Below are 12,713 nucleotides of genomic sequence, written 5' to 3' on the forward strand. Positions count from 1 at the left end.
AGCACTGGATGTAACTAATGCCCCATCTCCCCTATACATTTAGAGCAATATCATACCATTTTAAACAGCCATGGCTTCCCTCAAAATATCCAGGCACCTGTGGTTTGTTAAGGGTGCTGAAAGTTATTAGGAGACCCCTCTTTTCCCCACAGAACTACAATTCCTAGAGTTTTTCCTAAGGAGGGATTGACTGTTAAACCACTCTGAGAATTGTAGCTCTGTTTAAAGTGGTATGATACTGCTTTAAATGTATAATGCAGATGGGATCTAAAAGTGATGTTTAGGGGTACATGATATTAAAACCTCTTCCTGGCTCTCTGATATTCCTACAGTAAGCCAGACTTTGTTACTGTCTGCCTAAAAGTATAGTCAACCTAATTAAATAAAATGGCATCTTCAACTACAAATTTAAAGTATGGCTTCAAATTTCAAGTCATGTTTCAAGCCCTTCTTGATTGTAATGCATCCAAGGCATTATAAATTTATTTTTTTAAAAATTCACTTTCGAAGGTTGCTAAAACATATCCTCACTTGGGTTGGATGTTCTGCAGCAGCATACTATTTTCATATCACTTTTAGAGTGTACTTAAATACAGCTTTTTCACGTGAAAGGACAGCATTTGACCACAAATAACTATTTTTCTTCTCTCTCTCCCTTAATGTGTATATATGTTTATTTAATTACATGGCTTGAATAATGTATTTTATATCCTATTGGGTTTCAACTAGTTAGGAAAGTTCATCTCTCCATAGAATGGCTCTCATTATAAATAATATAAACTCTGGCTAAAGAAATAATTAGATTCCTTGTAACAAAACTTCAAGCTCTATAAATAAGTAGAGCGTGAATATTCTTCAGTTCTTGCAAATGGGAAAATAAGATAGCTAAGGGGTGTCAAATGTCTGTTTCATTAAGCATACATCTAAAAATGCCATTTTGGCTTTATTTATACTGTACAATTATTCCCTAGGGTTCCTTGTTATGTTCATGATCTCATTAATCCAAACTTTGACTACTTTGCATGCTTTTTATACTATAAATTGTCCTTTGCTTATATATTATTATTATTATTATTATTATTATTATTATTATTATTATTATTATTATTATTATTATTATCTTCATTTATACCCCGCCCTTTTTCCAAACTGGAACTCAAGGCGGCTTCCAGATAAAAATAAGTACATATCATTAAGAACTTATATATATATTCTGTTTTTCATTTCACAAAAAAGCAGGATGCTCCCTAAAAGGCTTGTGCCAAATAAACTGGTTAGCCTCTCAAAGAGCCCCCTTTGACCTTGCAGTTGCAAACTAGGATGGTTACTTAGTTTCTATTAGACATCCTCCTCCTTTCTAATAATAAACTCCAGTGGTGAGTACCTTTCAGTTTGGAAACAAAACAGGGATACCCTAAAATAAAGTAATGGTTTCATCTTACATGGAGAATACATGCAAAGTACATGTAGAAATACATATATTTGTAAGCTAAAAAAAAAGGTAGAGGGGAAAAAAGACTTGTTTCAGGCCTTCCTAGTGAGTCATGGCAAAGCTGAGAATCAAAGTGGTGGCTTCCTAATTTTGTAGCTTGATCACTTGCCCACTATATTAGTTTTATTGTGAAACAAGTTTAAAAAATACGGAACTGGTAAAAGACTCCACTATTTTTAAATTTTGCATTTTTTAAGAGTGTGCAAGAACCTATTGCAAGGGAAAAGAGAGCCCCATCTATCAATGGGGTAACACATTAGGAACCGCCTACATTTCCTCATTGGGATGTCCATGTGGTAGGCCTATTTTAAGCACCCACGGGATTAGCAGTCTCCCACAATTCCCTTGAATGAGAGAATTACATTAGTAAAAGCAATTTGGCATTATGCCCAGAGCAAACACACCCAGAACTTTTTCAAGAAAACTATAGTAAAAACACTTATTTCATTGTAATATTACAGTGGTAAAATATTTCTTTATGACAGTATAAAGCATATATAAAGAAGTGTTGCTCTAACTTAATTATCAGCTAGCTTCCAGATTTCTAGGACAATAGTAGAGTGTCGTTTTATTTTCTAGTATTTTTCAGGTGAATTGAAGCAGTGACCATCATGCATGAAAACAAACAAATGCCCATTTAAAAAACAAAAACAAATAAGGAGTTTCTGTGAGAACAAGATAACAAAACGTACTTCGTGACTGATGGGCTGGAAGGGATTGTTTTGTAGACAAATGTCCACTTTTGCCTATCAGTTTAAACAACAGTTTAAGACAAAGCCCATCAAACATTAGATAAGCATTTTAAGTTAATGGACCATATAGTCCTATCATTTGACAAACACGAAGAATGCATTTTGCAGCCTATTTTTACAAAAACATCAATTATTAATAGACATATTATTGCTGACAGAGGACCTAGCTAAATATGTGAATTTCGTTATCCAGTTTTGGGTCATTAACTGCAGAAAGCTTGTAAACATAATGGTTTCTATTCACATAGGAAACATTCATTAAGATGTATTATTCTACTGCTGATATGACCATCACATACTACTAAATATGCTGTCTACATTGAATACATACAGATTTATTTTTAAATGTGTAACTGCTCATTAACAAATTTGAAATTTGCATGGCCAGAAAAAAAAACTTTAACGTGGCAACAAGAGACAGCTCTAAAGGAAAACCATGTTAGATGCTCTAGTAAAATACCTCCCAGGTTTAGGAAATCTACATAACTGGTAAAATGTAAAATAAAGTATTCACTTTGGTCTGAGTTCCCTCAATAGCTTATTGTACATACAGATGTTAGTAGGCATTCTGGAGCTTGGGGCACAATTGAAAACCACAAAATCAAACCATGTTATTCAGAAGAAAGTGAAGCATTCAGTTCTAGGAATTAAAAAAACCATTTCATTTCATATAACACTTATTAATTCACTCATGTATCAGAATTCATGGAAAATGGTAAATTAAGGAATTTACTTTAAATTCCATGCCATGTAAGAAGTAGACACATTTTGTTGTCTTACCTATTGTGCTCATTTACAACCTAGCCGCCACGTTTTCGTTTGGTCTGTCAGCCCTAGTCTTCTTCCGATTGGGGACAACATTAAGTGGTTTTTTATCATATATGTTTTTACATTTTTAACCTCAAATTCTGACAAGGAAAAGGAACATCAGTAGGACCAAATATCTACAAGGTGCGTGGAGATTCTGTAAAACTATAATAGAAGCTCAGATAGAATACATAACTGTAAATTAGGAAAGGTATCAACAAGTTCAGGAAAATGCCAGAGTTCTTCATGAGCTGTGTCTAAGGAGCTATATAAGGCCAGAAAGTTTCCTTCAGAAAACTGAAGTCTTGCTCAAGCCAGGAGAATGGAAAGGAGCATACACTCTGTCAAAACAAATGGAAGTGTGCAATAACACAATTGGAAAAATATATTGAGGATCATACTGCAAAAGCATGAAGACCAGCAGGCCAGGGAACTGGGTGAAAAGGGGATGACAACAGAAGCTATTGAGCTTATCAACAAATTAAAATTGATCAGTCACCAGGTCCAGATAGCATTCATCTCAGAGTTTTTTAAAACATCAGATGTGAAAACACTGGTCTTCTAACAAAAACAACAAACTAGCTCCTAAAATTGGCTTCTGTATCAGAGGATTGGAAAATAGCAAATGTAACTTGAATGTTTAAAAAGTATCAAGAGGCAGATCTGGAAAATTACAGGGCAATTACCCTGATGTTCATTCCAGGATAATTGATGGAAAGCATTATTGAAATGGAAATGGACTGCCTTCAAGTCGATCCCAAATTATGGCGACCCTCTGAATAGGGTTTTCATGGTAAGTAGTATTCAGAGGGGGTTTACCATGGCCTCCCTCTGAGGCTGAGAGGCAGTGACTGGCCCAAGGTCACCCAGTAAGCTTCATGGCTGTGTGGGGATTCGAACCCTGGTCTCCCAGGTCATAGTCCACCACCTTAACCACTACACCACACTGGCATTATTAAGGATAAAATAATCTGGCATGGAATAGAACAAGTCTTGCCGAGTGAGACTCAGCATGACTTCTGCAAAGAAAAATCCTGCCTCACAAAACTTAAGAGTTCTTTGAAAGTGTCAGAAACCATGGGGATAGGATGTTCCAGTAGACTTGTATATTTGAACTTTCAAAAAGCTATTGACAAAGTCTCTCACCTAAGGCTCCTGAGTAAATTTAGCAGTATGGAAATAGAGGATTGGCCCTCTTATGGATTCATAACCGTTCAAGGAACAGGAAGCAAAGAACAAGAATAAATGAAAATTCTCACAATGGAGAGAAGTAAGAAGTGGGATCCCCTAAGGATTTGTATTGGGACAGATTGTATTTAGGTCATAAATGATCTGGAGTTAGGTATGAGCAGTGAGGCGGCCACATTTCCCAAGTATTCAGGATGATAATAATCCATGTGGACTCAAAAAGCTTAAAAAAGATTTCTCCAAATTTGGTTAACTAGGGAACCAAAGCAGGAGAGAATTATTGACTTCAAGCATTGCTGTCGCCTTTGTCTCACCGCTATGAGAACTAGGATGCTGGTCTAGATGGACTAATTACAAGAGACCCCATGTGACAGTGAGTGAGAGGCTGAAGGTCAGTCAAGTAGAGGCAATAAACTCAAGTCCCATAACTAGAAAAGGAGAAAAGTAGTACTAATGGAAGACTCCCTACTGCATGGGATTGAAACCCAAGCATGCCGAGAAGATCCATGGACTTGCCAGGTATGCAGTCTCCCTGGTGGATGGATTAGAGATGTGACAGTTATCACTCATAAAGCCCATTGACAGTTATCCCTTTCTTCTCATCCATGTGGGAACAAATGATACTGCCAAGTAGAGCTATGAAGAAATCACATTAGACTTTTAAGCTCTGAGAAGGAAACTCAAAAGATTTTGGAGCCCAGATAGTTTTTTCATCCATCTTTCTGGGACTTAGAAGAGGAATAGAAAGGGAAAGAAAAATATTCCGTGTGAGTGACTGGCTACGAAGGTGGTGCCGACACGAGAGATTTGGATTCTGGGACCACTGGCTTCGCTTCCTGGTAGATGGACTGCTGGCAAGTGATGGGTTACATGTCACAAGGACTGGGAAGAATGTGTTTGGCCACAGCATGGAGAACTTAATCAGGAGAGCTTTAAACTGAATCCTAAGGGGGAGGGAGACGTAAACTTGGGGTAATAACTGAGAAAGGCTTGTGCATGGTAACAGGAACTGAGAGAATGGCTCTAATGGGGCCCAGTAATAGTCTTCAGAAAAATGTAGGAAGAAAGCCAGGCCATAAATCACATGGTCTTTGATGTCTGTATACTAATGCCCAGAGTATGGGAAACAAAACAGGATGAACTTAAACTCTTAATACGGGGTGGTGGTGGTGTAAATATGACTTGATAGGTATATCTGAAACTTGGTGGGATGATTCCCATGTCTGAAATATAACAATTGAAGGATATATCATGTTCAAAAAGAACAGAAGGAATAGAAAGGGAAGTGGAATAGCACTATATGTTAAAAATATGTATCCCTACACAGAAACACAGGAGGATGAGCTTGGTAGCTCCACCGAGAGTATCTGGATTAAAATTAATGGGGCAAGGAATAAAAGGAACATGGTGGTTGGAGTCTACTACAGACCACCCACTGAGGGAGAAGGTGAGGGTAAAACCTCTGAAAAGCAAATTGCCAATGTTTCAAGGAGGCATGATGTAGTAGTAATGGGGGACTTCAATTACTCTGATACCTGTTGGGAGACAAATTTGGCCAAACATGCCCCCTCCAAGAAATTCCTGACATGTTGGAGATAACTAGAAGATCAGCTATCCTTGACTTGGTTCTAACCAATAGAGATGATATGGTGGATGAAATGGTATTTATGGGAACTCTGGGGGAAAGTGACCATGCTATACTAGAGTTCTTGATTTTAAAGGAAGCGGAAGGTGAGAGTAGCCATACGTGTACCCTGGACTTCAGGAAAGCCAATTTTAATAGACTCAGAACAATGATAAGTAAGGTTCAATGGCAAGCGACCCTAATAAGAAACACTGGTTAGGCCTCCTCTTGAGTACTGTTCTGGACATCGTACTTTTAACAAGGATGCAGACAAACTGGAACAGGTTCAGAGGAGGGCAACAAGGATGATCAGGGGATGGGAAATAAAGCCCTATGAGGAGAGACTGAAAGAACTGGGCATGTTTAGCCCGGAGAAGAGAAGACTGAGGGGAGATATGATAGCACTCTTCAAGTACATGAAAGGTTGTCACACAGAGGTGGGGCCAGGATCTCTTCTTGATCGTCCCAGAGTGCAGGACACGGAATAATGGACTCAAGTTGCAGGAAACCAGATTTCGACTGGACATCAAAAAAAAACGTCCTAACTGTTAGAGCGGTATGACAATGGAATCAATTACTTGGGGAGGAGGTGGGCTCTCCGACACTGGAGGCATTCAAGAGGCAGCTGGACAGCCATCTGTCGGGGATGCTTTGATTTGGATTCCTGCATTGAACAGGGGGTTGGACTTGATGGCCTTATAGGTCCTTTCTAATTCTACTATTCTATGATTCTATGACTAGGAATGGAGCAAGTATCCAAAGCAGGGTTTATTGAATATTCAAGCACCTCTGCTTGAATGACTTGAAGTGGAATCAAGATGGGCACATCCTTCTTTGAGCAGCCCCTCATCTCAATTCTGCTCACACCCCACCTCTGGCCTCCATAACAGTTGTTCTTTACCCAAGGCAAAAACCTTCCTTTGGGGAAGTGGCTAGAAGAAAGTGATGGCAGTGCTCTGAATTTCTTCTGATGCTAGGCTGTTCCTATATAAAGCTTTCTTGTGCCGAGTGCACTTTCACCGTGGTTGCCATCACCAAAGTTCTCCCTTTTGTGTATGACATGAGGCTGGCCTCTCAGTCTTTCGTGCTATGGGCTGCCTTCAGTTATTTATATCGGTGTGCTGTGATTGAAATCCTGTGCTGCAGCGAGGGCAGAGCAGGAAAATCAGGGGCACTGAGTGGGAGGCTGTTGATGATTTATACTCCCTTTTTGGGGCATGTAATTTAGTTGGCGTAGTGGCTAGGAGTGAAATCTGAGTGAGTTAGGATTCAAGGCAAACCTGTTTCTCCCCCAACAGGCATTTTCAGGCCCTTTGTCGGCAGAGTTGCCCTGACAGTGGGAATATGCCGGCATAATATTAAGACAGCGTATCTTGACATCATGCCAATAAAGGGTCCAGAGGACTGGCAGTCTGCCAACAGAGGGTACTTAGAACAAATCTGAAACTCTCCAGCCAGTGTGAAGTGAGCATAGGATTAGCTCTTAATTTTTCCAAAGCCTCTACCATCACAGTGGTAGGTAAAAATAAATATCCTTTCTTGGAAATATAGTAATAAAAGCAGCAAGAAAGCTAAGCTTTTGCTCCCTATGCTAGTTTACAAATACCTAAACTTATGCTTGGATGAGGCTATTAAAATAATGGGAAACTTCAACAGTATTTTTTTTATTAAAGTATTTTACACTTTTAAATTTTTATTTTATACACTATTTTTACCACAGTTTTCCCCCTGAAGGGAAGTGGATTTCTTAACAGTCTCTTACCAGCTGCAAGAAAATGCCAGGAAACAACTGACTAAACAGTGCACATAAAATTTAAGTGAACAAATTAGAAACAATACTTCTCTAATTAAAAAGAACCAATTGGAAGTGCAAACATTGGGAAATTCAATTTAAAAATCCTAGGCACCCTTCTGATACAGATAAACATTGCATTTGTTAAACAGCAGTATTCTCACTTGCCTTCATAAAGCATCCCATAACCCCACACTTAAAACATTTCTCTGTACTACAGTTTTGGTAATTGACACTGAAACATTAATAATAAACCATTGTGTAACTCTAGGGTTTTTGTTTTGTTTTTAAAGAAGCCGGTCTTTTTCTTTCTTGATGTTGAGGAACTTAAATTAAGATTAGGAATAAATCAACCAGGCGTCATTTACTATGCATGCTTAGATGTATTAGTATAGGCAGTTTACTACTGTTGTAAGATAGAAACTATCATTAGGGACAACTTGAAACTGGACCCATTTTCGTCAACACGGGAACAACAAGTTGCAGTTCCAAACATCTTAGTGGAACTAATGTAAGTGTGACTGGTTCAAGGACAGGGAGACATGTCCTCTTATATGGAAATAATTGGTTGAAACACCCTTTTCTCACTGTATTCATTTATGGAGTGCAAATGTGATTTCAATTTGCTTAATCTGAACACTGATCAGAAGATCTTCCATAGCAATCTGCGAATTAACTCAAGTGACTTCAGATGCTTAAAGTGCTATCAAAGACTACCAGAAATTGTTTTTCCATGTCTGCTCAAAGTAACTAGTGGCAATACAGTAGGGCCCCACTTTACAGCATTCCGCTGATACGGCGGCTTTCGTTTTCCATTTTAAAGGGTTTTTCCCCCTTTTGTGACGTTTCGCGCCATTTTCGTGTCATTTTTGCGCGATGCGGCCCATTAAAGTCAATGGGGTTCCGCTTTACGGTGTTTTCCGCTTTACGGTGGGGGTCCAGAACGGAACCCGCCGTATAAGCGGGGCCCTACTGTAATCTGTCACACATACAACATAGTGTTAAGAAAGGAAATGCTATGGGCTGACTCATCCACCCTGTCCGGCTGATCATATGAATCTCTTCTATACTGAGCCAGCCATTGAGCCATCTAGCTCAGCAACATCTGCTCAGATGGGTAGCACTCTCTCAAGCATACTTTCTTAGTTTTTATCTAGATATGTCAGTGATAGAACAATGGACCTCTGCATGCAAAAACTGAGCTAACAATCCTGCTTTGTTTACCACTGAACTACGGGCCCCTAGTTATCAATGTGGTTCACACATTCACAATTTTTTAAATGTAATGCCTGCAATTATCACGAGTGACTAATGTAGTATATGAACTCATCCCCAATCCAGACACTAAAGATGAAAGCAGAATGGAGGAAATAGAGCTATTCTGCAGCATCAGTGCATATGGTCTGTCATCCAAAACAAGACACAGAAATGACCATATTAATGCATACTGGGCAATGATATTTGATTGGATGTGACCTTTCAGACAAAGCTTGAAATAATTGACTCTGATGTTCATACTAGAATAAAACAAAGAGTACAACATGAAATTAATTTTGATGTTTATTCCTGCTTCTTTTTCAGATTCCACCTCCTTACTTCCAAAAACCTAGTATTTCATTGCTGCGTGCCCAAAAGGTGGATAATCTAAGATGTGAAATTCAGGAGAAACATGAGTTAGATTTCCAGAAAGCTCTAGTGAGCATCAAAGAGCGTGTGAAAGAAATTGAAGGTCCTGACATCAAAGAGAGCCTCCAGGACCAGATCCGCCAGTGGTTCATCGAATGCCGGTGAGGAACTAGCAAATATATAACTACAGCAACCACAAACGACTAGTTATCATTTTAACTAATCCCACTGGAACCAATGTGCTGCTTTTGTAGGGACAGAGGGTTTGAACAAACACTTGTTATTCAGTCTATAGATTAGACCATGTCACTTCTTTTTCTAATTACATTTTATTACTTTAAAAAATATGATAATATAGTGCATACATAGCTAACACAAAAAGAAAAAAGGAAAGAATATGTATGTATAGTTAAGCATGAAATTGCAAAGAGGTCAGAATCATAATTGGTTCAGCTCACAGTACCATCAAATATTTACTATAGAGACAGATAAACTTATAATTATTGAAACAAAAACCATTTCAAACCTCTGATTCCCATGTCTGTCTTTCCAGAAACAGACAAATCTTGCCCACCTATCTCTGAACTCTGTGCCTCTTGATGTACCTCCCCTCATGTGTACGTAATCAGTTAACTTTTCCATAATCACAAGTTTTAAACATTTACTGAGCCATTCATTTTCAGCAGGAGGTTGCAGCATTTCCCACCTTCTGGCCCAAGTAATTTTTCCTGCCATTATCATTATAAGTATCAATAACCTAAGATTACCCAGAATCTCATCAGGTTTAATCTGAAAAATTATCATAATCAGAGTTGGTCTGATAGGATGACCTATTATATCTGAAATAATTTGAGCAATCTGAGCCCAGTATAGAGACACAAGAGGACAATCCCACCACATATGTTTAAGATTGATGTTAATTGTATTATATTTCTAACACCTAAAATGCTTAACAGACTGCATTTTATTTAAACGTTCTGGTGTCAGGTACCATCGTAGCATTAACTTATACTGGGATTCTCAAATTGAGAGACAGTAAGAGCACAAACTCTTATCATTTGATCTCCAGATATTTGACCACTAATCTTCTGAGATTGGTCTTCGTATCTTTCTCTCTCATCTTTTCCTCAAGACAGGTTCCTTGAATTTCAACTCCCGCAGTATTTTATAGTTCATTGACAACAATCATTTTCCTTTTCCTGTTGCCTTCTCCCAATTCGTGGCTTTCCTTAGGATCAACCTTGGACTTAATAGGTTATATAAGAAGATCCTTATCTGAAAGTGCTGAAACCAAGGCGGGGTCCATCCTGATGATGAAATTTCTTGCCTTGGCATCACTTTTTCTTGCACAATAAGATCTCCAATTCTCAAGACACTTTTAAGTTCCCAGATCTGAAAGTTAACTAGTTGCTCATTATTTAGAAAATTTGAGAGTCTAATAATTGATGTCCATTGTGAGACCACAGGACTCAAAATATATTTATATTTATCCCATATCCTCAACAGCTGCTATTTGTTTGTTGGATTGAAGTACCTATTAGAGCATCAGAGAGCAGATACCAATGAGGTGTCAACAAATTGTTGTTCAAGATCACATTACAACCTATTCTGCACTGGAAACAGCCATAAATACAACCAAGCAAGTTGGGCTGCTTTATGATGCAGACCCAAATTTGGGCCTGCAAGTCTCACATTTTGCCTTGAGCACTGCATTGTGTTAACATCTATTCTAGAACATATATCCTGCCAAATAAAACTGTCTACATTTTTTGCCCACTTTTCAGTTCTCTGAAGTCAATGGACAGGAGTAATACCACAAACATATACAGAAATCATGGGTCTGTTGATATCTTAATTGTGTTTATTCTGGCAAGCCAGGATACGTTTAGCTTCTTCCATCTGGCAAGCTCCATTTTGATTATTTCGACCACATAATTCATCTTAGTGACTTTCTTCACATCTACTACCAGTTTAGCTTAATGTCTGTCCTGGGAAAACTGGTGGAAAGTATTATTAAATATAAAATAACCAAGCATATAGAAGAACAAATCTTGCTGAAGCAGACACAGCATGGCTTCTGTAAGGGGTAAGTCTTGTCTCACCAATCTATTAGAGTTATTTGATTGTGTCAACATACATATAGATAGAGGTGATCTGGTTGATACAGTGTAGTTGGACTTTGAAAAAGCTTTTGGGCAAGGTACCTCACCAAAGTTCCTGAGTAAGCTTTGCAGTCATGGAATAAGAGGCCCTCTTGTGGATCAGGAACTGGCTAGGAAACGGAAAGCAGAGAGTAGGAATAAATGGACAGTTCTCCCAGTGGAGGGATGTAGAAAGTGGAGTTCCCTAAGGATCGGTATTGGGACCTGGGCTTTTTAACTTGTTCATGAACGATACAGAGTTAAGGGTGAGCAGTGAGATGGCCACGTTTACTGATAATACTAAATTGTTCAGGATTGTTAAAACAAAAAGAGACTGTGAAGAGTTCCAGGACCTCTCCAAACTGAGTGAGTGGACAATAAAATGGCAATGCAATTTAATGTGAGCAAGTGCAAAGTGATGCATGTCGGCAAAAAAAATCTTAATTTCAGATATATGCTCATGGGGTCTAAACTGGCAGTGACTGACCAGGAATGAGATCTTGGGGTCGTAGTGGATAGCTCAATGAAGATATTGACCCAGTGCAGCAGCTGTGAAAAAGGCAAATTCCATGCTAGGTAAAGATAATGAAAATAAAACAGCCAATATCATGCCGTTATACAAATCCATGATGCGATTGCATTTGGAATACTGTGTATAGTTCTGGTCGCCACACCTCAGAAAGGATATTGTAGTGTTGGAAAAGATTCAAAAAAGGTCAACTAAGATGATCAAAGAGATGGAGTGAGTCCCCTATGAGGAAAGGTTGCAGTATTGGGGTTATTTTAGTTTAGAGAAAAGGTGAGTATGAGTAAGGCATGATAAAAGTTTATAAAATTATGCATGGCATGGAGAAAGTGGATAGAGAAAAGTTTTTCTCCTTCATAATACTAGAACTCATGGACATCTAATTAAGTTGATTGCTGGAAGATTCAGGACAGACAAAATAAAGTACTTCACGTAGCACATAGTTAAGCTATGGAACTCGCTCCCAAAGGAGGCAGTAATGGCCACCAATTCTGATGGCTTTAAAGATTAGACAAATTCATGGAAGAGAAGGCTATCCAAGGTTACAAGCCATGATGGCTATGCTCTGTCTCCACAGTCAGAGGCAGTATGCTTCTGAATACTAGTGCTGGAAACCGCAGGAGAGGAGAATGCTCTTGTGCTCAGGTCCTGCTTGTGGATTTCCCATAGGCATCTGTTTGGCCACTGGGAGAACAGGATGCTGGATTAGATTGGGTGAACCAGCAGGCTCTTATGTTCTTTCATTTTACTGTAAGATATTTTACT

The 12,713-nt window shown here is 38.6% G+C and overlaps 1 protein-coding gene across 5 annotated transcripts in view; it reads left to right on the forward strand.

Annotated features, from left to right (window-relative positions):
- Positions 1-12,713, forward strand: part of IQCA1 (IQ motif containing with AAA domain 1) — a 154,867-nt gene that overhangs the window by 16,562 nt on the left and 125,592 nt on the right. For all 5 annotated transcript variants that reach the window (XM_061607657.1, XM_061607656.1, XM_061607658.1 and 2 more), the window contains one exon: positions 9,237-9,442. In XM_061607657.1, the coding sequence (XP_061463641.1) occupies positions 9,237-9,442 (206 nt within the window). The remainder of the gene's footprint in view (positions 1-9,236; positions 9,443-12,713) is intronic.

The sequence above is a fragment of the Rhineura floridana genome, chromosome 2 (assembly GCF_030035675.1).
Source record: "Rhineura floridana isolate rRhiFlo1 chromosome 2, rRhiFlo1.hap2, whole genome shotgun sequence".
Taxonomy (NCBI): domain Eukaryota; kingdom Metazoa; phylum Chordata; class Lepidosauria; order Squamata; family Rhineuridae; genus Rhineura; species Rhineura floridana.